The 27,571-nt window shown below is 40.3% G+C and overlaps 1 protein-coding gene across 3 annotated transcripts in view; it reads right to left on the bottom strand.

Moving 5' to 3' along the window:
- The window catches only part of MID1 (midline 1), a 211,475-nt gene that overhangs the window by 78,128 nt on the left and 105,776 nt on the right, over positions 1-27,571 (bottom strand). For all 3 annotated transcript variants that reach the window (XM_054163456.1, XM_009896964.2, XM_054163455.1), the window contains exon 2: positions 4,831-5,546. In XM_054163456.1, the coding sequence (XP_054019431.1) occupies positions 4,831-5,490 (660 nt within the window). In that variant the 5' untranslated portion in view covers positions 5,491-5,546. The remainder of the gene's footprint in view (positions 1-4,830; positions 5,547-27,571) is intronic.

A 27,571-nucleotide genomic window follows, 5' to 3' on the forward strand; every position in this document is an offset into this window, starting at 1 on the left:
CTGTTATGTTATGTCTTTAAATGTAAGTGGGAGGTTTTCAGTTAACAGCTTCCATTAAATAAGAAATTAGTACAGTTAGAGGTACGCAGGGAAACTATAAATATCAACATGAAAATATCTAGCTACTAAATAAAAAACATATATTCATGGAGTGTTAAAAATTGATACCAAGTAAAACGGCTGATGTGCAGCTTTTGTATATGCGTGTAGATATGATCAGATATATTTTACTGACCTACATACATATGAAACTGTATATATGTACTTGAAATGAAGTTGTGTATTTATCAAAATTCAAGATTCTAGACAGTCATGAACTTAGACATGACTAGAAATGGCATGCATTTCTATGCTAGACAAGTCCACATACACATAATGATGTAGCATTGCCTGTATATATCAACATATCCACTATGAACGTGCAGATAAATGAATGAAATGCATAGCGACACATTTCACATGCATGTGCATAATGTATTTATCTGTAAGCCCAGACTGTCAATGCTACTCTTTGTGTAAGCATAGATTTGTAACTGCCAGGTTCTTTAGGTATCACAGTATAGTAATTAATGATCCAGCTGCAGCTACAAAATACTGTCAAAAAGAAAAAAAAATCTTCACATATTTTGCCAGAATTTCTGGGCAGAAATGGAAATTGGAAAAGTTTTGGGTTTGGGTTGTTTTATTCATAATATGCATAGCAGGGAAGCAAGCATGTTTTTGCACTCTGTTTACAGAAGCTGTGGGCTTGTCAGAGTAGGCGTAGAAGACTTGAATGCTTTTCCCTACACAAAACCAGTCTGTGGCTGCTTCCCACTAAACTGCTGCATCCTGAATCAACAGCATAGTAAAGATAGATGTGCACCGATTCTGCCACTAAGACTAGATGAAAACCATAGGAACAAGAAGCTCCCTTTTGTTCTTGGAATTGCCGAGTGCCATTCAGAGGACTGCCTTGCCCTCATAAACATGCCCAACACACGTCAGCAATAATAAGATTCAAACAAAACCATGGAGAACCACAGCTAACCTACAGCAGTTCAAGTCAACAAAAGATCTTTCTTGACTAAGCAGTACAAAATCTGTGATAAAAATTGTGTTTTGTTAAGAATATGTGTGTCAGCAGCTGGATTCTCAGTAAGTATGAAGGAGAGTAAACCCAGTGCTTTTAGTGGAGTTATGCTGGCTTTAAAAATACGGCTTACCATCTATCTTGCTCTTTTGTTACACTCCTTCCTCTTCATGGGCTTTTGCCAAACTTAAATAAAAAATATCTTACCATCCACCTTGTAACTCCTCCCCCAGATTTTCTCTCTTCTTCAAAGTAAATCTTACCTTTTCGTCTTTCTTTATCAATTCCTTGAGTATAAATACATCTAGAGAACAATGGTGATTTTATGAATTCTCTATCAAAAACTCAAAAGACTTACTTTTCAGTTGCTTTTTCCTTTCCATTGCAAAAAGACAAAAAGAAAAGAATAGCAAAAGTGGTTAGCCATAAATATTTCCTCTGGGGTCCTATGGTGGGCCAAGTTTTCATTGTTTAGGTACCTAAAAATTATTTCCAATTTATACCACAATCTTGACCACCACCTGATAAATTCAACATATCAATAGGACATTTCCTGTTCTCTGTTTTGCTCGTGGTTTATAATTTTTTTCAACTTTTAACATGCACGTACTAAAAAAACCCCAACCCAACACTGCATCAATAAACACTGAAACAGCTGCAAGTGTGAAGGTGCATTGTGTAGTTGCATAACTAAGCATGAAAGGATTAATCCTGGAGGAATATGAGTGCTCTCAACCCCCTCCATCCCTATACACATTGAGTAAGAAAAGCACCTCTCAAGGGCTGGAACTGTAGTTGCCTGAGGAAAACTCTTTCTCATTTTCAGATGTCCAGAAATACTGTTATACTGACTGTTAAACACACTTCAGCACAGACACCCCTGTTGGACAAGTGTACAGAACTCCTAATTAAGAGGTTTCATTTTTGCCACAAAAGGAGCTATATTGTAATGGCATCTTTTGTCCTTTGCTTAATGAAGGGTGATATATTGTTTAAATAATTAGTAACACCACTGGAAAAGAATGCAAATAATTAGCATAGCTTGACACCCAGAGCAACACAAGTTGCCTTTGTTAGCATCGACAATGTGTCAAATTACAAAGGAAATCACAAAAAAGAGTGTCACTGAAAGCAGTTTTGCTTTTCTCTTTTAAAGATACAATTAAGCACTCTTTTTTTAAAATTAATCTTCTATGCTGTTGGTTACTGCATGCTCATTCTTTTAGAAGGTTTTTATTAAGAGTTGGGCAGCCTATCTGTCAAAGCCCAAGTATTTAAAAAGACCCACAGCAACAATATAGCAAGCAACAGGCTGTGTTTTCAGGTGAGGGGTTTCTGGGCCACTTGAATGCTGAATTTGCCAATGGCATATGCTCATTATCCATGACTTAACAAAGGCCATCTGCAAGCTCATACCTAAGATTTATGTCAGCATGATCAGTGACTCAAGAGGTTGTATCACCATTTATGAAGGAGAAGACCTAAACATGTAAATCAACCTGGAATTCTTGCCTCTCAGTGACCAAATGCTGATGCGACAGGTATCATTCCCTTCCCTCTGAGAGATAAATGTCAGCCTACAGAGCTGACAATCTCATTCTTGGAGTTCTGTATGTAAAGCAGCACACATTTCTGAGATGGAAGAGGTAATGAGGAGAGACACAGTTTTCAGGTTATCTTCTTATAAATACACACTGGATCTGAATGGAAACCACCTATCCTACTCTTCCTGGGCTCAGGATATGTTACAACTGCTGGCATAACTGGCATGACTGATGTCATTACTGGCATTAGCAAAATGAAATAGGCTGCCTCATGACAAAGAAGATGGAAACCAGATTTCATGTAGGTCAATAATTATATGTAGAAAGTACTTTTAGATAGTTTAGGAACAAGTAAAGTCCAAATCTTAAAACCTGTACAAATATTATAAACAATACCATTATAAGGAAAGAGTTATTTCACCCAGGCCTACATTAACCATTATTTGCTCTTCAAAGTGGCTGACAGAAAGTACTTTGGCCAAGTTAGCTAAATTGTTTAACCTCCAATGTCAATGTTGCTTGCCTGTCTGAGATACCCATTTAGAGCTTGCTTAGGAAACTTGGCACAGAAAAGCCAATATGAAGTCAAAGATCTCAGGAGAAGATACATGCCATTTAAGGTCTGTTTTTCACAACTTGCCATATCTAAATAATCCAACAGTAAAAAATGTTGAATATTTATTGACATCCTGAAACATATACTTATCCAGTATTTAACTCCAAAGGTCCTTCATGCTAAGAAGTGCAATTCCTACTTGTATAAAGGTGATCAACAATCACCTTTAGCACACCAAATAGTAGCACCTGGTAAGGATATAAACCCGTTGGATTATTGAAAAGCATTGTAAATCCTGGCACCTTCTGTTCACATTTACAGCTCATGCTCCATTTTATCAATGGCTAAACTCATACACATTAAAATAACCAACAAAAGTTTAGGGGGAAAAAAGGCACAAAAACAATGACTTCTTACCAAATAAAAGAGATGAAAGGAAGCTGTGAAGTGCAGGTAAAGAAGTACCTTTCATTGTGTTTAACATGATTTGCATGTTTGCGCGTGCATAGAGGCACAGAAGCCAGGGAGCAGGTGTAGGCAGGTTTCACCTGCACTCACATAAAGTTATGGCAGAGGGTGTGCAGCCACATACTATTTTTATGAAGGTGTTTAAGAAAATTCACACAGTTAATTTGGTTTCTTTTTCTTCCTCCAAATTTCTGAGGGAGAAGGCTGACAGATAAGCTTTGCCTTTTGCACTTCTGTTTGCTTGATTGTAGTCCATCTTTAAAAGGAATACCACCCCACCCCCTCCTGCCCCAAGTCATGCACAGGCATAGGCAGACTGTCTGGAGGGAGTTGGTGGAGGAAAGGATCTCTCTACAGTAGTACCTAAATCCTCGTGAGAAGAATGTGTGCCCGTGGTGCCCACTCACCATGCCCTCAGTGTTCAGCAGGAGCTCTGCTTTCACCAGCAGCCTGGAGAGCTGCCAGAGAATGCTGTGACCTGACCATCTACTGCCACACCACCCAGGGTGTCCTGAGCAGAGATAGGGGGCTGCTGGAGACACCTGGCTACCTGGCAGGAGATATGCCAGGAGATCACCTAATGCCACAGGAATGCCATAGGAAGCTCAGAAACATTTTGGGTTGTTTTTTTCCAGGACTGCATTGCCTGTGAGCCTTGGTGAGAGGCAGAACAGGAAGAGCAGAATACCAGCATTCACTTTCCCTGGCTGGACAGAGAGTTGGCATCCCTGAAGCCAGCAAAGATAAATGTATCTCCTGTTAGCAGCAACATGAAGGGCTTCTCACAATGAAAGCAATCAAATGAAAAATAATCAAGAGCAGAGCGTAAGCAAATAATTCCTGACATCTCAGTCAGTGCCTGTGTCTGTGCAGTCAGCACTAAACCCTGCCAGCTACCACAAAACAGCCCTAGGTAGAGAAGAAAATTCACCTAAACACTAGTATATACTGCATATTCTTTATAACACCTATAGAGACATCAAAGTGCAGCTAAGGAATTTTCCCTTAAGTAAAATCTGACACCTTTTCAATGGTGATGAGCAAATGCACATCTAGGTCTGTACACGTATCTCATCCACACCTTGCTTTCCCAATCCCTGCCCAAATGAGGAATTCAGCATGCAACCAAAGAGCCCTTCCCATCCCAACCACATGATGCCTGGCCAGAAAGGACAATAGGTAGCACTAACCTTTAGCTTATCATAGCGCTCACTTAAAGCTGCCACCTGATGGTCACGGTGTCGCCCAACCAGTTTACACAAGGCACAGATTAACTGGTCATCGGTCACACAGTACATGTTAACTTTCTCATCCTCATGCTCCAAACACATTAATCCTCTGATATGAGAGTCCGGGATGGGCTCGATGAGACGGTGTCCGGTGAAGGGCTTCTTGTTGGGGTGAGTGGCTTTCAGGCACTCCTCGCAGTAGGACACTTCGCAGGTAACACAGGTTTTCACTGCCTCCTGGGCAGGGTCCTGGTCACAGAACTGGCAGAGAACCTTCTCACAGGACGACATGCTGTTGCTATCAAACGCCCGCTCCCGGCGGGTTTCACTGGGGGAATTAGGCCCGCTGACGGAGGCTTTCTGAAACCTGTCGATGATGTTCTGCAGGGTGACGTTGCGCTTGAGTCCGTCTAGACCGCGCTGACTGAGGGTGATGACATAGCGGCAGGTTGGGCACTGGAAGGCAGTGATAGACTCCACCGGCTCGTTGGTGGCGCAGTGGGAGACCAGGATGCGGTGCGCGCAATTGAAGCAAAGGCTGTGAGCACAAGGCAGCAGCAGCGGGTCTTCAAACAGCTCCAGACAGATAGGGCAGGTCAGTTCCGACTCCAGTGTTTCCATCTTCAGGCAAAGCTTTCCTGTGGCGTCAGCGAAATCCAGGGAAGCTGATCAGCTATCTGGAAACACACGTAAGATTCGATTAGGCGAGAGGGAACATGAGGGGTCAGCTGTGGGGGGTTGTCAACTTTAACCACTGCTCCAGGGGCTATCAACCCACCATTCCAGGCAGGAGAACAGTCGAAAGTTTGGAACCTGCACATGCACGCATCAAGGTACTTAAAAACTCCACTGCTTTACTACCTAACCCCTCTTCCCTGTTCACTTAAAAATGTAAAATAAAAGCTCCTTCTTAATCTGCTTCTCCTTCCCTTTCTCTCTCATGCAGTTGAGACAAAACAGCAGATGTTTCTGCGCATTATTAAAGCCCCAAATGCTGACTTTCTAACAGACCATTACAGCAAGTTTGGATTTCTTCTGCAGATGCTGCTTTTGGCTTTACTTGTCTAGAAGTAAAACATTTTTTAAGAAACTTCACCTCTGTATAGCATTGTGCAAGGATTAGTCCAGAGTACTGAAACTGACAACCTTGCAATTACAATGAACAGATTCATTTTATCACATTGAAATAGTCACTTGCTAGTGTAGCAATGGCACAGCATTTGAAGCATACATCTGTGTTTACTGCCATATACACATGATTATACACAGGAATTAATGTTTTAGGAAAGCATGTGATTTTTTTTACATGTGTGTTTTAAGAACATATGCAACTGCATGTATATGCACCTGTACTTTTTTGTCTGTATGTATCTTAACACATATGCCCCCACATAGATGAAGTACATGTTTGCAGCAATGTAAATGTAGCTGAGGATCACACAGTGTTGTAACCAACATGCCTAAAGGAAGGTGGATGAAGGAAATCATGAACAGTAGTTTAGACTGAATTTCTGGTGATCCTAACCTCTGGTACAAAAAGAGCCTCTAGAGAATAAGCTCATAAAGCACAGTGAGACAGTGAAATGTGTGACTGTTCTAAGAGGAGTTTGTGTGCGTGTGCATCCACTTCTGTGTCAATACTCTCTACTGCTAAAACTTAAGAACTCCTGCTTGCTTTAGTGGCCTTACTAATCATCTGAAGTGGATTAAGAATCAATGACTTTTAAATGGGAAGCATGGGATTTTCTCGAGAAGGCAGCAGTACACCCCCATTAAAGAAAAGCTGAAACTTTGTTTTGCGTCCTTTCCTGTGGTCAGCGTTACAGAGAGCAGTTTTGAAAGAGTCACCCTACGCATCTTTCCCTGCCTAAGCTCCCATCAAGGGCCCGTCGCTGCCTGAAGCAGACAGGTCAGTGAAGCAGAAGCAAAAGCTATGCTTCACACTCACAGAGCTGTACCTTTTCACAGTACAATCTATTTAAGCTTTGTTGCTCATAACTAAGGACAGCTTCAGATGGCACAGCTGCATCGTCCTTACACTGTAAAGTCATTGTTTGGTTGTGTGAATACTTGCCTCCTTCTCTGACCAAGGAAAAGGAGGGATGGACAAGAAATCTCCCACAAACAAACCTTAGTTCATTAAGGGTGAGGAGAGCTCAAGGCTCATTAGCAGCCTTGGGAACCAAGCTTGCTTAAACCTTCTATACTTCACAACAATTAGTGTGGGGAGTGCAGTAGCAATGAGAGGAATGCTACCTATAACCCCCATATGAACAGCAAAAGGGAAAGTTCAGCAAACAGAGGCAAGGTTCAGACTGCCCATTGGTATTTAGTTGTCCTTACTCTGTGGGAAGAGCAGCAAGGCATCTGTTCAGAGGTATGCTTAGAAATGAGGATACTTTGCCTCTTTGCACTAATGCGTCCTTTTATTCTGCCAAGAAATCTGAGCATTTAAAAAACTCACTGACCCCATCACAAAATTCGCTCTGTTGTATCTTCTGTGACGCTGATTTTACTTGAAATAAAGTTCAGTTTGCCAAAGACTAATTAATTTATAACTATCCATCAGTTGCTATAATTGCATGGTACATCTGGTCAAAATTAAAGCTCTGGCAACTTGACATAAGCAGGAAGACAACTCCCCTATTCTCTCCTCAGCCATAGCCACATAGCATAGAAGAGATGAATGCCTTTTCTGCAAATGAAGACCAGTTTGTCCTTCCTCCTCTTCACTCTCAGTATCACAGAAGTCCCAGGAGGTCAAAAACTCATTCACATGGTTTGAATCTCTTCCACACCACAACTGTGTACCTCATCATCTACTTATCCTATGGGCTGAATGCTGTGTTGGAAATGGGAGAAGGGGATTTGGGGTTGGCAAGAGATAGCATTTTTAGAAGGCAAACTAATCATTGTTCATCTAATGGCAGTCCAGTGAAAACCTACTAATCTTTTGAGTTTATTAGGACCATGTCAGGAATATGGGGCTTTTTGCCATGCTGTCCTTTCTGTACACAATCCTTCCTGCTCCTTCCTGTGCCAAACAGTTTCATCCATTCAGTTTCCTTCTTGAAGCATTATTTTTTAGCCAAAGGCTTTTTAAGGTACTCATGTAAAAGAGGTAAAAATAAATGGACAAAAAAAGTAGAAAACCATTTGCACTGCTGCCTCATGGAAAGATGTTTGAATCACCATCACAGCTCTACATAAATACCAACATCACATTGACAACTAATTCTGATCTATCTGACCTGAATGAGCAGCAGCTCATCCTTGACTAATGCTATTCAGTTATGAGCAAGGGTGCCAAAATTTGATCTTAGACTGTAAACATCTTGGAATAAGAACCTATCTTCCAAGTTAACCAAACCTGAGCCCACTGACAGAGACCAAAAAAAAGGCATTTGCTTGTTTTCTTTCACAGTTGTCAATAAGTCAAAACACACTGCATCTGGGACTGAATAATGGATCACTGAAGAGTCACTGAAGAGAGGCTACATCTTCTGGGCAATCCAGTAATTACTATTTAATCAGCTACAATTCTGCATTCACTTTTAGGTTGATGCCTGAAGTACAGAGTGTGTTGATGATCCAGCTGTGGAACCTTTCAAATTCACCAACCCTTGCCTTAAGGTTTAATGTCTAGTAATCATTTTCTTTTCCTGGAGAGTGCTATAGAATCCATAGCTTCAGAAAAGATTAGCCAGAACCTCAGCACACCAAGACATGTGGGTATATACACACAATTGTATTCCATATTCAACATGGCCCATAAACTGAAAGCCATATAAACAACCTCCAGAAACAGAAAGGAAATAAATCATTTAAAGAACATAATTTCATATTTGCAAAAATATTGAATTACTGGCAGGAAATGTTACTGTTGCAAAGTGTCACTGGAATGAGAAGCATTCTTTTTCTACCCACAAGATGTAGTTACAGGAATAGCTACCCACATAGAAGTGATTATCAGAAAACAAGTCTTATTTTAAAAAAAGCAAAAATACACTTAATTAACTTTGGATTTGTGACATCTCCTTAGCTCATAACAATTAGTTTTGCATTATGTGGTAAGCAATACAGTAAACGACATCCTGGTAATGTAGTTTGAAGGAAGACTTCTACCAACTTTAGTGGAATTAGGACCTTTGTACTTGTTTTAAGCATGACATTTTGCAGGTGGCATTAATGTCTTCAGTTGCCCAGAAGGATAAAACTTTGCAGAAGTAAAGAGACACCAGAGAAATTAAAATTAAAGCTGAACTACATTAAACATTTATCTCAAGCTATTTCATAAGTGGATGCAATGCTATGCTGCAAAAACAATGAATTATGCCTTCCATTTGTTTTATACTTGAAAAATTACAGAACAGAGATACTAGCAAAGGCCAGTAGATTGTTGCCACTGACCTTAATGAGTGCAGTAATCACAACCCAGAAACACATTCCTGAGGAGGATGAAGAACAAGTGATAGAACAAGAGGAAATGGCCTGAAGTTGCAGGAGGAGAAGCTAAGGTTAGACACTGTAAACAATTTCTTCCCTGAAAGGCTTGTCAAGCCCTGGAGCAGGCTGGCTAGGGCAGTGGTGGAGACCCCATCCCTGAAGGAATTGAAAAGCTGTGCAAATGCAGTGCTGAGTGACAAGGTTTCGTGGAGATTTGGCAGTGCTGGGTTAACAGCTGGGCTTGATGATCTTGGAGGTCTTTTCCAGCCTTAATGATTCTTTGACTCTAGCTGATTTGGTGTCTCTGACATCAGTCCAAGGCTAACTCAAGAATGAATTTTCACTCCTGGGAGTGCCAATGTTATGAATGATCCCTATGTTTTAATTACAGAAAGAAGTACATAGAAGCTGCAGGATAAAAATATCAGAAGTGTTGGTGGGGCAAGAATTCCATGAACCAGAACTGCAAGCATTTCCTCACAGGAAGCAACGCACTCCTATGATCTCAAGAAATCGCCTACCCTTAGAAAGTTATTGCTAACCATACATTCCTACACGGAGCTGTTCTCACCACAAATACCCCTACATAGCTCTTACACAGGCTAACACTCTTTCTGCATCCAAATGGCAAGTAATGTCCAAAGCAATTAGTCTGCTATCCTCCTTAGGAAAATTACAAGCACCCAGCTGTAATGCTACAGTAGTAAAATAGAATCACAGAATCACCCAGGTTGGGAAAGACCTCAGAGATCATCAAATCCAACCTATTATCCAGCACCACCTGACAACTAAACCATGGCTCCAAGTGCCACATCCAGTCTTTTTTTTTAACACCTCCAGGGATGGTGACTCCACCACCTCCCTGGGCAGCACATTCCAGTGGCCAATTACTCTTTCTGTGACCATTCTGGGAATTTAAAAGCATCTTACTGCACTGGGCAAAAGAGCTGCACCTGTGCCATATTCCAAAATTCCTTGATGGCAGAACAGGCATAAGTGTGGTGTTTGGATGAACTATGGCCAAAATACATCCAAGCAGGTTCAAATAGCATTTTTCCTAATAATATTTTCTAACAATTTGTGGTGTTGAGGCTACTACGAAATGCCTGTTACAGTAAGGCTATTTCAGTCCTGGTCCTCCAAACTTTTACACAGGAATCTTCATGAATGGACACAAGACTACCAGGCTAAATTAAAAATCAAACACTTGCACATTAAGTATTTTTGCAGAAAAACTTTGCCAACCTTTTTAGTTGGAAAATAAAAAGTATTTAAACTGCCATCCCATGAATACGAAACAAAAGTTTGTATGAAGGGTGAACATGTTGGACTTGATGATCTCGAAGGTCTTTTCCAACCTGGTTAATTCTATTCCATTTTCTCTAAATGTGATAAAATGTATTATGCATGTACGTATGCATACGTGCGTATTTATATGTGTGTATCCTACTTTTATAGTACAAGAGAAATTGCAGTTGATACACACACTACTCCTGAATAAATTATGGAGTGCTCGAGCAAGCTACCAGCACAGCATGCAGCTGTAGTTTGCAAAGTGGCAGTGTTTGTCTGTTACGTGCACTAGAAAAAGAAAATTTAAAAGGTATGTTCCTGTCACAAAATCTGCTATGGGCAATAAAAACAAACAAACAAACTTCCCAACCCACTTGCAATTTCATATGCTAACTCAAAACCTCTTTTTGCCATTTTGTATCCTGTCCTAGGATAAACACAAAACTGCCTTGGGAGCAACTTTTTCTTCCAACAGGAGGATGTGATTGTTTCACATCACATCCAATAAACATTTCAAATACAATTAAAGCAATGAAGTGCTTCACAGCCCACGCTGTCTCAAGTCCACTACAGCTTTCACCTTCTGCAGCACAGACACTGTAGTCTACAAGTACTTGTGTTGATAGTAATTGACAGCAGCAGAGTTAGTGAGATGTGTAAGTCTTCGTGCAAACAGTACAAAACAAGCTAATAATCAAAACTCAGCATTTTTTCTTTAGAAACATTGAATGAAAACTTTTATAATGCTAAAGAAAGCAAGAGTCACACACCCCAAAGCCTTCAATTATTTGTTACTTATCAAAGTAGTGTGAATTAATAAATATTCAAAGCATAGTTCCCTTTAAACTGGTTGTGATAAATGAAACCACGCAGCATAAAAGATGTTGACTAGTTCATCCTGTTCACACATTTTCATTGACAGAAGAATGATCAGCTGCCTTTTCTAGAAGTTACAGGTAGCATCTCCATGATGTTGAGAAAGTTGCTTGCAACCTTTAAAGAATATTAGTACAACAAAAGCACATCTGCTGTGCTGTTTATGGTGATACAAAGCCTACACAACATTCCTCTCTGGCTGAAATGTACTAGTAGGACAAGACATTTCCAAAAAGCAGAACCTTGCATGTTGTTCAGTGAGACAAGTGCATGGCACAGAGGTAAGGTCTTTGACACATCTCATACTACTTCTCATGGGAGCTAAAACAATAATTGAGCCTCAAAAGCTAACAGGTAAGAAAAAAAAAATCACGTCTTCCAAATCCCAAAGCAATCAACAAATAGCTGATATGATATTATCTATAGTAATATATTAGATACAGTATTACAAGTGGGATAAGCCTATAGTAGCACACATTTTGAATGCTTCTTGACTTTTATTTTTTATAAGCCTTGCAACTCACATAGCTTTAGATACAAGATTTAATATTTCCTCAAAACATTTCAGGGGAAAGAAAGCAAAGGGTTGTTTAATCTTTAGCACCTGTGATCCAGCATAGGTCTACTGGCACCAGCAGCAACCTCCCAACAAATTTATGGTGGAACAAAAAACTGGAGCAACTGGAGCAACCCCAAAACCTAGCCAAAAGGGACAAATTGCTATATAACACACAGATCTTTTTCTCTCTCTCTTATTTCAAGCAAAGTTCAAATTTACTTCCAGTAATTCTCCCAATATGCCTTCTTTATATAATCATCTGTATTTAAAGATGCAAAAGGAAACACAGAACATTGAACTGAGTTGCAGGAGAAAAATCCTAAATCATCTCATTTCCAGCTGAGACTACTGAGCTGGGATTTTTCTGAGTTCAGATGGTTCTTGTCTCTGTTGCACGAGAGGTGTGCAGACAGTTCCGGAGAACCAGATACAACGGGGTCTTGCATTGTCTGAAGACCAGCCTGCTTGTCATGACAAACCTAACTTCAACTTCTGGATTTTAGTCATAATTTTTTGGCAATAGTAGCTTGCCTTCCTATACTGCAGATTATGATCCGCATGAAAGACTTTCATCCTTACAATTGTTCATCCCTGTCCTTTCTGCCACCCCACTGCAGCTCTCTGATAGACTTCAAATGGCTAAGTTTGCGCCCCCTCACAACACCAAGGAGTACAGTAACTATTTTACTGATCCTCTCCTCAGGTTACTTGGTGTTACCAAGCAGCAGTATTAACCCAAATAACCCAAAATGATTAGTGCAAAGTAAAACAATGAATGAGTAGAAACTGACTCTGGCACAATAGGACACAAAATGAAAACAAAACACCAAAACTAAAACAAAACCCAAACACACACACACACACACCCCAGAGTTGTATGTAGTGGTTAACAAGAGGTGACTGTTCTGCCCCTAAGACACTCAAGGGTTTGGCATTCCCCTCACTCACAACGAGATGTAAAGTCTTAGTCTCTATTACTTGCTAATAAAGCTAAATCCTAGGAAGGTGGAAGGTTTCCACTCAACTGCTCTGAGGACTTCCTAAGTCACATCAGCTGGTGCTTTATGCAAGCATCCAGAAATGCTTTATTGTTTACCAGAGGCACACCCACATATATTTCATTTCTTGAGAGATACTTAACAGAAACATACCACAATAAACCCTAGTGATCTCAGATACTTCCTTCTGTGCATTTACATCCTTTAAAGACTTTTAAAAGACCAACCCAGATCATTATTGACAGCCACATAATCTTGCCTCACTGGTTTTTTAGTAACTTCCCTGTGGCAAAACTTCATTGCTTCAGGCAAAGAAATTAAGAGCAGCAAAGGACTACACTGTATCAGAGACATGGTTTTCATCTCAGAAACTGAAGTGGTAAATAGTACTGGGCTTTAAAACCCCTTCTGATGACCAGAGAGATGCTCTGGGGAGCTGAAATAAATTAGGAAACCATGTAACATCAGTTTCTACTCCAGACAGTGAAATAATAAGAAAAAATGATCTGATTTACCTGTGCTTCACTTGACATCAACCAGAAAACTGAACACCAGCAGCAGAAGTACTAAATTTAAGCTCATCCTATTGAGTGAAAATGTTGCCTTTTTGAGCTGTCACTATATGGCATCTTTGTTACTTAGAGCTCCCCTTCCCTCTAGCTTTGAGATGTAGGTGTCATTTGGTTTGTATAGCTCTTCTGTGCTCAAGATCATCCTGATGCTGGGAAAGGCCTTGCTGAATAGCCTTATGAAATGAATGGCAAATGCCTTTTTCACTGCCTGGCTATGGCTGTGTTCTGTCAAACACACACACACACATGAATACACACGCGCACACAAAAAGCATTCACTGGCTGGTTGGGCTACCTACTAGTTTGTTTGGACTATTTACTGGTTTACTAGGTATCTTCAAATTAATTGTCCTGCAGATATTCTTCTGAACATCCCCAAAAGGAGGAGGGAAAAAACAACTAAAATGAGCAATTGCTGCTGAGTATCAGTACCCTAGATAGACCTCTCAAGGAAAAGTTTTTCAATGTCATTCACAAAATAGCTTAATATCTTTTAAGATATCATGAAAAGAGAAAACAATAGCTTAATTACATCCCTTTGAGATGTTCCTCATCAACAACATATAAAGTCTTACAGTTTATCTCCAAAAACTAGCTAGCAAGCCCATTACTGTAACAGAGTGGCACTGGTGAAAGTGTCACCGGCTTACATCTGCACAACCTCCAGCCTCAAGCTTTGTTTTCCAGAACCTCGTTAAATATCCACTTTAAAACTTGACTGCATGTCAGCTTATCTTCTTCTCAGAGAATTATTCAGCTTGAAATATTGCGCTGGAAAGATCATTAGAAATTCTGTACCTGTGGAGTATACATGCTTCTGAGCCTCCTAAACATATGGCACATTTTGTGGACACAAAGCTGGCATATAAGCATACTATGGTGACTAGACCATCACCCCGAGCATACCAGTGCCAAAAATTACATCCTTTGAAAAAAACATGTCTCTCAGACATCTACTTAGATGCATTATCACTTTAGGGTATGTAGCTTCATCAGTTACAAATAAGTAAGTGGGATTTGAGAGACTTTTCACAAGGAGTGGAGCAGGCTTTAGGGAATAAACATATTTTTTCAATCTTCTCATGTAAATATGTATCTCAGCCTTCAGCTGTGGTTTCTAAACCAGAATTAGAATGTTCCAAATGTCCTTAACAGTATGAAGATGCTAATGCCCCCTTTATCTCTCTTACTAGTTTTACAACAACTAGCAAGAGAACAATGAGCCCTTGTTTGAAAATACACAATGAAAAATATACTCCACTTGAAAAGTTCCATTTTCTCATGAGTTTTCAATACTGTGAAGATAATTCACCACAGCAACAGACCAAACCTCAACTCCTCCCGTACAACTGCTAGACACATTATAAAATACTTCCTAAATCACTTGCAATGGCAAGCCTACACAAACACATCAACTCCAGCTCCCAAGAAGCCATCCAGTCGCATACCCACCGCTGGATCCCGCCCTAAATCTTCTGGCTGCAACATTGCTGTGGACACAGAGATCGTGCTGATCCTCTCAGAAAAGCACCAGCAGCCCAACAGGGACAGGCAGCAGCAGCCACCACAGCCCCAGTAATCCTACGGCAGCACTGACTCCGTCTGCAACTGTGAGACAAGTCGCAGCTGAATCACAACAGGAAAATCTCCCCTACAATTGCAGGAAAACTTGCTCCACCTAACCACCTCCGCTAGGATTCGTGCTCCCAAAGCCAGCCCTTCACACTGTGCCCACAGCAAAATGTCTATCCTTTCCAAGGGTCAGCCCCAGTGAGGTGAGAAGGCAAGAAGAAATGGTTCTTCTTGCAGAGCATCCCAAGATGGCTGCAGTAGGACAGAGCTGCTTTGAAGCCCAGGCAACCTCATCCCTGGGGCAATTAACCCAGTACACAGTGAGGGCTGGCAGTGCCCAGCTCCACAATAGGAGGCAGACCCAGAGCAGCCAAACCTGGCACACACAAAGTGAATGTTTCTGAAGTTGCAGAACTCTGCACAACAGACTTGCTGTGGATAACCACTTCACTTTTTTGGTTACTGTTTTTTCCCAAACACACAAAAGCGTAACAAAGTCCAGTGGGAGTCTGCCAGAAGTGGGGACTCTCTGAAACAGCCTAGCATGGGAGAGAAAGTCTTTTCTTCCTGCAAACACCACGAAGACTTCACTTGCTGAAGCTCAACAGTTGAAACACAAGATGAGAACAATTGCTTCATTATTTTATTTTTTAACTGAGCTTGTGTGTAAGCAGCAAACAGATAGCAGCAGAGAGCTACAAATGCTTCAGCTAAGTACCCAGAAGGAATCCTCACTGAAGTCACACCAGACATTTGGTCTCCAACAAAGGTGTTAAAAATTCATGCAAAGTGGAAACAGCAGGAGAGAATTACTTCCTTGTGTTCTGTGTTTTTCATGTTGCAATGCCTTTTCATATAATACCAACACAACAAAGTGAAACAAAACATACCTCAGACATTTGAGCATAAGGTTGCAAATCCAACACCCTCTTTGGTCTTTCTTCAATAGACAAGCCTGCACTTTGTTCTCAGTGAAACAATAAACAACTGTTTTGATTACTTAATTTCCTATTCATTTTATTTCCTTGAAACAATAGACCAGAGTCCTCATAAATGCATTCTTATAAGGTTTTTAAAGGCTTCTGCTGGCAATGCCTGCTAGCATGTGTATGGAATGACAGCTTGTAACAGGCAAAATGAGCAGGCAGAAACCAAGACAGATGTGCAGAGTGATTATGATTATGGGGAACTCTTTTCCATGATATTAAATGTCCATGGATAATCTGCAGTCAAGTTATAAGCAGCCCAGCAGGGGCATGGAACTCCCATCCGGAAGGATTTTAGATTCCTCAGCTCATGTCCAATCCTTGATCTTTCATGCAGTTTCTTTGGGCTGTCACTCCAGCTATGATGGCTCACACTGGTTCAGATGTGAACAGGGTTAGGAACTAGATGATCTTTAAGGTCCCTTCCAACCCAAACCATCCCATGAACTTATGCACACATACACGTGTGCATGTAAATGGTTAGGAGTTCAAACCCAAAAGAAAGAAGCTGATAGCTGGTGACAGCAATTTCTTAAATTGTGCCCAATTTGCTAGATTTCCACTTGCAATGTTCCTAGCTTAATCAAGTCGTACAGATATTCAGTGTAAGACTCTGAGCTAATGTATTACTGGAGAGGTAAGTTAGCATACCTACATTTAACATACCTTAAGGCTCACATAAGTAGCAAATATCCATCTATTGAACAACTGTAAAATTATTATTTCCTCATGTCTTTCTGATGACAGAATCTCTAGCATGTATCCATCTCCTGTGCAGCATTCTGTTTCATCAGAATTCAGAGTCAGATCTGCGTGGCCAGCGTGATCCTGTTGCTCAGGTGAGTGCCAGACAACACGCACACTGCTGTGATCTAGAGTAACTCTGGTTACAATGCTCCTTGCAGTCAAGAAACAGAGTGCCTTAGGAGACAGAGCAGATAAATGCTAGGATAGAAACAAGCAGGTGCTGCCCAGTTATGTTACAAGAAATCCTCTTTCCACAGTGCGTTCAAAGTCCTAGAAAAAAATACCAGAACAGGCTGGGAGAAGCAACTTGTACAGGGCACAAAACCACATCCTATTGCCACTACTGGAATTCACTGACTCTCAAAATATGATTTTTGTTGGATTCAGTTGTCTTGTTAGTAAGCCAGGCATCCTGGTAGAAACAGCTGGACTTGAAATTTGGTCCAGGTGTTGTTAGGTTTTTTTTAACTGGTAGAAAGTGCAATTTTTACTTGTTGGTTTGGAAATGCTAAATTGTATTTTTCCAAACTGCTTGTTTTTATTGCTTCATCATCTGACCACAAAAGAAAATTCTCTGTGCCATGTGCAGAACAAACCCACCATCTTTGTTTTAATGCTTATTGCTTGTGGGGTTTTATTTCATCTTGTTTTGATGGAGAGGGGACATACATTTTTAGATTGATCAGTGCTGCTGCTGCCAGGCACATACTCAGAACAATCAGTCCACTGTCCACAGAAAACAGATGCCTTGGTGTAGCATAATGAGATCATGGTGAAACTGTAATACTAACATTTGGAACAAATATGCTAATATGTCTGAGTTTGCAGCTTTCTCATGGGCAAGCACACTCACATAAATTACTACTTCTATACAGCTAATTGTAGGATGTAAAGATGAAGAAAAATAAGAGTGAATTGTTAAAAATAGTATCTCCCTCCATTCTTTCTTCTCTCATTATGTTGTCTGTCAGCACAGAGGGGTTGATCCAAAGTACATTTGCAACTTTCTGATTTGCTGAGCTGGGCCAGAGTCAGAGTCAGTTTATTGCTGTTCTTAACAGCATGTCAAAGATGTAGAGCTCTTCTGCTCTGGACAAATTACTTCACTATGCTACTGTCCTGTGCCCACCCCAAGTAATAGTAAAGAAAGTGTAGGAGCTTCCAACTTTTAGTCAATGTCTGCACCTTGTTATTCTCTTTGCACACCAAGGACATAGAAGGAAGAAAAAGGCAGTCTGGGTTTTTTTGTAAAAACTAAGAAATGTCATGTCAACAAAGCAGCTCATGTGATACAGTATTAACAGCTTTTTAGTTTGAAACTGTTTCACATGAATGTTGAATACCAATTCTCCTTCAGATGCTTATTTAGTATTCGTTGCTCTCCAAGCTATAAAATCCCCCTATTGTAGTATTGATGGACATTTTAAGGCAATGATAGGTGACTGTGTGCAGGTATGCTATTTTCCCTTCCAATGCTTCATCTGCATTTCACAGTGCCCATTTAAATTTAATTTGAATTTGGTGCAGTAAGTCATACTATAAATGTTGCAGCATTAGTGCTCTCTGCAGAAAGGTGTGGTTTCTGTAGCAGTATGTAAGCCTGAAACACTTTGTGCCTCCATAGAGAAGCTACATGTAGAATTTGATACCTGTTAGAGGAACAGATTGTGAATTGCACCATCAAGTATCAGTTTTTTGTTACTCAGACAAAATAGTCTCTTTCTAAACATCAAGGTAAGCCATGAACAGGAAATCCCCTCATTTACAATTTACAGGAACTGCTTGCAATCTTGGTGGCTATATGAGGCAAGAAGCATCAGAAATAAAACCTACTCCCATGGCAATTCACTGCTCAGTGTTGCATTTTGGGCTCTGGGTAGAGAAAGATGAGAACAATTACATTGTTCCCAATTGTTAGATTACTGATACAGAGCTAAATTCTAACCTGTTCCTTTGAAGGGCAATGAGAGAATGATCAGGGCAGGAAAACATAAGGAAGACTAAATTATTAAATAAGGTTGAAGATCAGTGCACATGTGTATGCTTAAAACAGACAAAAACACCCCGGTCAAATCCACTGGAACCTGGTTGTGGTTTGTTGGGGTGTTTTAACATCTTCTCCTGCCACATAGCCTAAAGGATTGGTTACCTGTTCAAACTCAGCTCACAGGAAAGGTTTTGTACTGAAAAGATAAGAAAGTTGTTCTGTTCTGCTTCCTGGTAAACTGCTTTTTAGCAGTATGATGCCAAAACAAACTTGATATGAAACTTACTAAACATGAAGCCTGACGCTTCTGAAGTCTTTTGAAATCAAATTCTCTCCTATTTGGAGAGTATTTGGAAAAAAGTATTAATCCTAAGTGGTGCAGAGGACAATGAGGAAGCCTCAAAAGTTTGTGTGGTTTCAAGATCAGTCTTTATTTGGCTATATCTAAATACCACAGCATTTGTGTGTGTTTGTTTTTCAGCCTAAGCAGCAGATTAGTCTCTTCAGTGGAAGGATGGAAGGTTTTGCTTTACCTCTATGTGTTAGATACAGTTTAGAACCCTGGAATGTGAATATCACATTAACAAACTTGAGAAACACCTCCTGAATCTGTGTTTTCATAGAGTGCCACAAAACCATTCCCTCAGCCTCAAGCTGTGACTGGGTAGGGTTAGACTGGACATTAGGAAAAATTTTTGCACAGAAAGAGTGGTCAGGCCTTGGAATGTGCTGCCCAGGGAGCTGGTTGCATCACTGACTATGGATGTGTTTAAAGGTTGTTTGGATGTGGTTTAGGGGTGAACCTTGCAGAGTAGGGTTTCTATGATTCTGTGACACAAATCACTTTCATTAAACTTGATATTAACACATAAGATGTTATCTTTAGAGACACAAGTACTTTACATTCAAAGGCAAGTCCAACTAATTTCTCTTTATCCTCCATACTTCCTGCATGTTGTGCTTTGTCCTACAGAAATTCATGTATTCCAAAGAAAATAAGCAATAAGTGGAAAGTACACAGCTCAGTCTATTCCCAAACTATTGCTTTAACTACAATCTTAGGACTGCATATTGGAATCTGTTATCTGAGTATTAATAACATGCTTCAAATTACTTGCATGATTATATGATAAATTTCTGTCTCTCATTGAATGCTCAAGGGTGAATTTTAGCTGAAGCTTCAGTTTTGTTTGCAATTAAAGCCACAGTTCAACAGCTTTCTTATAAAGGGGGTGTAGTCTTACTGCAAACAGGAGTGGCAACTGCTCTGCAGACACGAAGAGACAGCATCAGATATGTGAATTTCCTGGGAATGCTAAACCAAGTTAAGTACATAGACAAACACTTAGAGGATTAGAGCCAAAGCTAGTGCATGCTAATGAAAGGATCTTTAGTCCTGAGGGCATACCTACTGTCTTACAGGGATATTCCTCTATTCACTGTACCATTATATTTTTAAATAAATGAGGACCAATTTAACTAAAGACCCTTGAAATGTATTAGTAGAAGAAAGCTGCACTTTTTAATAGACAACATTAGCTCGTGGAAACAAAGCAAAGAATCAGGGAGCATAAATCTTTACTTAACAAGATAGGGCCTGTTGAGTAACTCAAGTGCATTGTACACTTGCAAAGGACTGCAGGATCGAGACCCTCAATGTGTAGGAAAATAATTTAAGGGTGTATTTTTTTTTACTAAGAGCTTATCAAATGAACTGATAAAACTATTTACAAATGCAGGTGCTTAAAAGAAGAGGGCTATGGATATCCAAAGATCTCAAAGGAAAACCAATTGCTTAAAACAAATTATATACTTAGTCCACAGTTAGTTCAAAGACCAGTTTGTGTAAATACACACAAGATGGATTTAAACACAGATCTCCAGGGACTGCTAAAGAAAACATCTCCACAAAGGCTGACCTTGCTGATTATGCTTGATTTATGTGTTGATTTATAGTTTTTTTTGACTCTCCAGTGAAATATAAATCATTGTAATGCATTACATATTTTTGTATGCACTACTGACCTCTTCCTGTGATGTTTCCTCTATTGAAAAAAATAATAATTCACAAACCAATATGGATTGCAAAGAGCTCAAATTTTAATTGATGAGACCATTATATCTAGTTACACCTGTTAAACATATAGCTCTAATTAATGCCATCAAAGTACATGTGATTTGCAAGAGATTAAATGAGTGCCAAGCTTAGCTAACAGAGCAACCTCCCCTCTCCCCCCCTTTATTATTAAATTTATAATTATCTAGCAACTCTTCTTTTGTGTCAAACTCTTTATTCTCACGTCAGTGTCTTCATCGTGGTGGTGCATTTCCATCTAGAGAGAAAAAAAATACAGCTCACTGCCAAATTATAGACGGATTCACTCAAGTATTCTTTCCCATTAGCCTGAAAGAGGCGGCTCTCCAAGGCCCTTACAGTTCTCAGGTTCACTATCACTGTAGCCTACGTAAAGGAGTTCTCCCCCAAAGTAGTGCTGATCAAGACACAAGGAAACAAATACAATACAGTTTACTTTCTGCTTTTCTTTAAAAGAGCATCCTGCTACTATATCCCATCATAAATTACAACAAATCCCAACTAAAAACATAACTCCATCGCAGAAACAGTGGAAAAGAGTGCATTTTTTCCCCCTCAAGCAACAGAAGATGAAAAAGCATAAATAACAACAAATTCTAGCAGATAAGAACAAAGGCTCCAAGTAGTGACTGAAGAGGGGGGAAATATTTAAGCAGCAACAATATCTTTAAGGAGGAATTGTTATGAAACTTCCAGGTCTAGAGAATAAAATTTTCCAGCCTGAAAAGAATGGCAAAGTCCTCTAATTGGTAGGAGGAATAAGCTTTAGGTTTCTATCAATGAAGAAGCCATCACACAGTGAGTTATGGGTTTCAACAGCTAAAGATTGCACAAGACTGATACTAGCATGCCACAGAGAAGACCAGCTGAGAATAATACATACTGCAGCTATTAATTTTAATCTAATAGAATCTCAGATTTTTAATATAGACATATTTTTTAATAGAAAACAGTCATGCCAAATTAACCAAATGCTCCTCTTCATCAGTGCCATGGAAAGGCTATGTGCCATGGAAAGGCTATGTCCCATGGAAGATGTGCGAGTTGAGAGAGCTGCTGAGGATCAGTTACTGACTGACCCTTTCTCAGGAATACACATCCTGTTGCTTGCAACAGCCAGCCATCCATCCATCCATCTGCCCATCTGCCATCAGTTACTCCTCTGAGAGACCTTTCATACTTCAGGCCTTCATGACATTCTATGGCACTGTTAATTTTAAGCTTTGGACCTGCTGAACAACAATTTCAGGAAAGAGAGGATGTGATGCTTAGTAGTGCTTTATATAGTGAAGCAGCACAGTATTTTAATATTAATTGCCAATTCAGTTTTCCATTCCAGGTAGCATCTGCCACTTATCACTAATTTATTCTACCTAGATCTCTTTAAATCAAATTGACAAAGCAGAAGCCCCCTGGAAAAATAAAGTTACTGGGCTGAAAAAAATGGACTAAGTTGGGTTATTCTTTAGCCAGCTTTGTTGACTTCACTGAGTTTTCAGTTGCCAGTAGAGACAGCTGCTATGCTTTGCAATTTTCCTCTCCACTTGTCAGTCCTATATGTATTATCAGCTCAGGAATGCAATAACTTCTCTTTTCTTCTCTTATCCTTTCCCACCTTCTTCGTCTAATTAATGCCAACCAGAATAAATGTGTCTTTGTGAACTAGTCAGACATAGTAGCGGCTGCCCCAGGTAGCTGCTCCAGGTGGTAGCTTGTGCCCATTCATAGTCCACAAAACAACCAAACAGGTTCAGCAGCACACAATATCCAAGTATGATGTGATGAAAACAACAAGGACACAGATGGACAAGACAGGCCAAACAGCCCACCTTTAGATGACTGCAGACTAACTTCTGTGAATCTGTTGTAAACTCAAGATCACAGTAATTTTTGTGTAACAAAATGAGCAGAATCTCATTTTGTTTGTGGATACAAGGGTGTAAATTTGACATTTTCTCATCACCTTTGTTTTCTGCTTGATCAATCTAATACGGTCTTCTGCTTGCATTTGCCTTAGCTGAGAAAACTCCCTCATGAGCCCCCTGTTGAAGAGGTGTTGTCCTACCTGAGATGAGGGAGAAGTAGTATGGAATAAATACATTCTCTATATATGTAGCTGCAGTATGCAGAGAAATAACATTTTTACTGCTGCTGGAAGTTAAACACAATTGTTGCACCCTGTGAGACTGATGTGTTAAGACCTTTGCACTGTGTTTTGCAGTGTTTTCTACTCTACCCCTCTTTTAGGTTCTGTCTAGAAAATGGAGTGAAACAGGCACCTCAGGATGTCCCAGGCAGATAGCAGAAGTGTCCCTCTATAGTAAACCATTTCTTCCACAGTTAACTGAGGAAGCCAGTATAGCCACTATAGGCAGTATGTTCTAGGTTCTTGACCTTCAAAAAGCTATTGCAGTCCTCTCTGGAAGAGAAGGAGGCACAATTGCCATGAACAGTCAGCTGATACCCAGTTCATACCACTTCTCTCAAAACCTGCTCAGGTTCCTAAATTGCCATTAATAATGGCTGGCCAGCATTCTCTTAATACTTTCACAAAGGCCAGACCTACTTCTGCCAAGAAAAAATAGGGGCAGAGCTTGTTTCTCTGCATATTTCCGCTTTCCACTAACCTTGCAAATGGACTTGGAAGACTTCCAGATGCAGTGGTGAGGGAGATTCCATGTTAATGACAAAAATACACAGGCCTGGGCAAGAAACTAGGTTTGTTTTCAGTAGCTTGCTTTAGCCCAATATTGAATAGTATTTAAAATACTGATTAGAAAAAAATTGAGGCTCTCATTTCCAGCTCATGAGAAATAATTCTTGAAATAATCCAAACTCACAGAAGCTGTGAGTGAAAGGTCCACAATACAGGCACCTTATTTGTTGATACTACTTGAATGGTATTTTCTGGAGTTCTTTCCTTCCCTAAACTATGGAAGCCTCTAGAAAATAAGGACTACTTTAAATCCCTGGCAAAAAGCGTGACAAGACACACAAGACAAGGTGGTACCAGTAGAACCTTCCATAGCTTCCAGCTCATTATATTGATTATAATTCAGCAATAAACCAACAGAGTTCCTAAAGCAGGAGAGAGACCAGATTCTGAAGTGTTATTCTGAGAAAGCTCCCAAGTAAAACACCAAGTTTTGCTGTCCTAAACGTGCTGAATAGTCTGCAGCTGTTTCATTGCAGCCCATTTCTCAGGCCGCAATGGAGGAAAAAATGGAGTCTGAGAGAAATTGAACCAATAAGACTTGTTTTTCTTATCTGTATTTCTAATTTTAATCATACACCATATTCTGAATGATCTTTATTGGCAAGTTAGGCTTCCTCCTTGACAAGATACTATTTTGTTCACCCTTCTTTCAAAGGAAATGAATCTAACAGAGGAGAGCGACGGATGGCATGCTGCTTTGTTCTGTTAAGAATGCATGGTCCTTAAGGACTCTATGTGTTTCAGCTAATCTGAAGCAAATCTTTTGGACTGAAATTATCAGCAGTAGGTTACTCTGTCTGTTCAAGGCACTGAGTATACCAGCCATTCAATGAAATGTTCCCTGAGAAAGATCAGAAACCAACACATTTTCCTCCCATTAGCGTGGGTGAGATGTACAAGAAAGCCCTAGAGATGAAGTATTTTAGCTGACATACGTGAACTCAAATGGCAGTAGCACTTCCATCACTTACTTAAATGTTTAATGCTGAAAGAAGATTTAATGCTATCCTCAGTAAATCTTCATTTGCATTTTCTCTACATTGATTTTTTTTAAAGATCATTTAGTAATAATAGGACGACCCCCTCCCCCCCCCAAAATACACAAAACAAACAAGCATGCAATATAGAGGTATTGTCTACCTATCAGAATTACCAGCAGGGGTCATGAGGGAAGGTATTTTTTCATTCATATGCACATTAAAGAGTAAAAGAGTACGTTATTCCCCCACCAAGGCTAAGCTCCTTTGACACAAAGGATCTACTTGAAAAACAGCAGACACTGCATCTGAGGAGACAGATTAAAAAGTCCACTGAGTAGTTCACCAGGAGCCTTGTCATTACAGCTGAGGTTATTATTGCAGAATAAAACCTGCCTCACTTGAAAGATTCTGTCCCCCTCCCCAGTGCTGCCTTGATTTCACAATCTTGGTTTCCCTTTAGTGTTAGCAGGCTGTCTCATGAGGAAATCAGAAATCATTATTATGTGACTGGCTGAGTTTACTGGTGGAAGCTTTCTTCTTTTTTTCTCCCCCTTGGGGCCAACCAAGTTTTCTCCTCACTTCCCCTCCCTCATTTTGAAGTTCAGCTGCTCAAACATCGGCCTTACATACATAAACCCTGCTCTTCTCCATCGCCTTAACTCCATCCCCATAACCCTGTAGATTAACTTCCAGAAGCAATCACCTGGATGGGTGATTTTTAATCACTATTTTGACTGCCAGCAGAGGGATTAAGCTATGGTTCATTCGAGAAGTAGCTTTAACACACAAGCCCCCTGAGGCACTAAACTTTAAAGCTCTTTCTTCTGCTATGTCTACAGTGTTCACTCTGTGGCAAAAAGCTTTACTGATGGCAGCAATGCAAGGCTTTCATCCACACTTGGTTACAGAAATGGAACTAACTGGCAGAGTGTTTTCAAAAACTACAGTAAAACTATCTTTTGGAATGCAATAATGCAGGATGAGAAACACCCTTTTTGTAAGGAAATCAGTGCTTTGTCTTGCACTTATTACTAAAGGCTATGTTCTGTTTGTTGTGGCAGTTTTACACTACCCTGCTGTCTCTATGACAGCTTCAATATGGGTCAGACGTAAACAGATGATTGAAGATATTGATCAGTCAGCATGTTCTCAATCTAGCACGGTTTCTGAGCTGATGTCAACTAACATACCATCTGGTCAGACTTTGCTATACTGATACCTTCAATAAACCAGGGCAAATCACTACCATAATGTAGTTCCTTCCACTGAAGATTTCTTTTCCATCAGCACCAAAAAGTTTTGCCATCGTAATGCAGAGTAGTTTATCACCTGTGAGAATAAAGGCATGCCATCCAGTGGGGAAGGTTTGACTGTAACACTTCAGTAAATGTTTGGTGTTTTTTAAAAATAAGGAATTTGTTGGTTTGGGGCTTTTTTTAAAAGCCAACTTTATACTCCATGTCTCTTTTACTGCAATTGTGTCAGTGTGCCTCAAAAGCTGCCATTGCCACGTTCAGCAGTGTTGTTATGTGTGTGATGGTGGTTTCATAAACAAGGAACCACTGAGCTCTTTCAATTGTCACCTAAATCAGATTACAACTTAGCTTTTCAAAAGTGAATAGAAGACTGTAGACTAAACATCCAGCATCACTTGCATTAAATCCTACATTAAATGTTTCTGAACTCTTAAGAAGAAAGGAAAGCTAACACTTCCTTTTGCTGGACATTCATGCTGGGATTTTAACCCCACACAGAGCAGAGTGCTCTGTTCCCTTTACCATTATTCTCTTGTGAATTATTTTGAAATATTGAAGTACTACAACTCAAATCAATAAATTAAAAACGTACCCAAACCCCACAAACATACACAATTAAGATCCATGGCTTTGCATTATGTTGGTGCTTGAGGTTATGACATTAATTTGCAATTCCTGGAAAGTAAAGTACTAAAATGTGATCCTCTAAGACAGTGTCCTTGCCTTCCTGAGTGCTTTATTATCAAGTCAAGCTAAGATGCACAACTGTCTTCAGGTGGGCTGGACCCTTTGCATACAACCAAGATGTAGACAAGATGGTTTATAATTATGAACCATGTAAACAACAAGGTATAACCAGCCTTTCTTCAGGTGTTACCTCTTTGTTTTGTGTGGAAACCTCACTATATCACATACATACATGGATAAAGCAAAGGTGAGAACAGACTCAAGGGGCATCCAAGTAAAAATAGTATAATTAACATAAATCATCTGACTAAACAGCTCCTGCTCCACAACTGCCATTTTTGTACCCATCCCAGATCTGGGGGCAGGACCTTCACCAGCCAAGACACCACCCAGAGGAGCTCAGCCACAGTAAGAAGACTCAGCCAACATCAGTGGAGGATATTGGAGTGGCAATCAATAATGTTCCTAACAACCGGGGGGCCACCAGGCCCCCCGGCCTTTGTTGTCACCACCACCATCACCCAGTGTGCACCAGGGGCACTCACCAGAGATGAGAGGAGGATCCTCCAGCCCAGATGGGCTCAGCTTAGGGCTGCTGCCCTTCCTGGTGGGGATTAAATAGGGGAGTGGGTGGGGAGAGCAAAGTGGCCACACCTGGGGTGGGAGGAGACTCCAATAGAGTCCAGGTGCTCTGGGTTTGAGGGGAAAAAGGGTAAAATGGGGCAGGTGAGGGACTTTTAGGCTGTCAGGTAATGATAGATCTAGGGGCAATGGAAAAAAAAAGTTGAAATGGGTAGATTCAGATTGGATGTTAGGAAGAAATTCTTCCCCATGAGGGTGGTGAGAGACTGGCACAGGTTGCCCAGGGAGGTGGTGGAAGCCTCATCCCTAGCAGTTTTTAAGACCAGTCTGGATGTGGGTCTGAGCAACCT

This window comes from Dryobates pubescens, chromosome 8 (assembly GCF_014839835.1).
Source record: "Dryobates pubescens isolate bDryPub1 chromosome 8, bDryPub1.pri, whole genome shotgun sequence".
Classification (NCBI taxonomy): Eukaryota; Metazoa; Chordata; class Aves; order Piciformes; family Picidae; genus Dryobates; species Dryobates pubescens.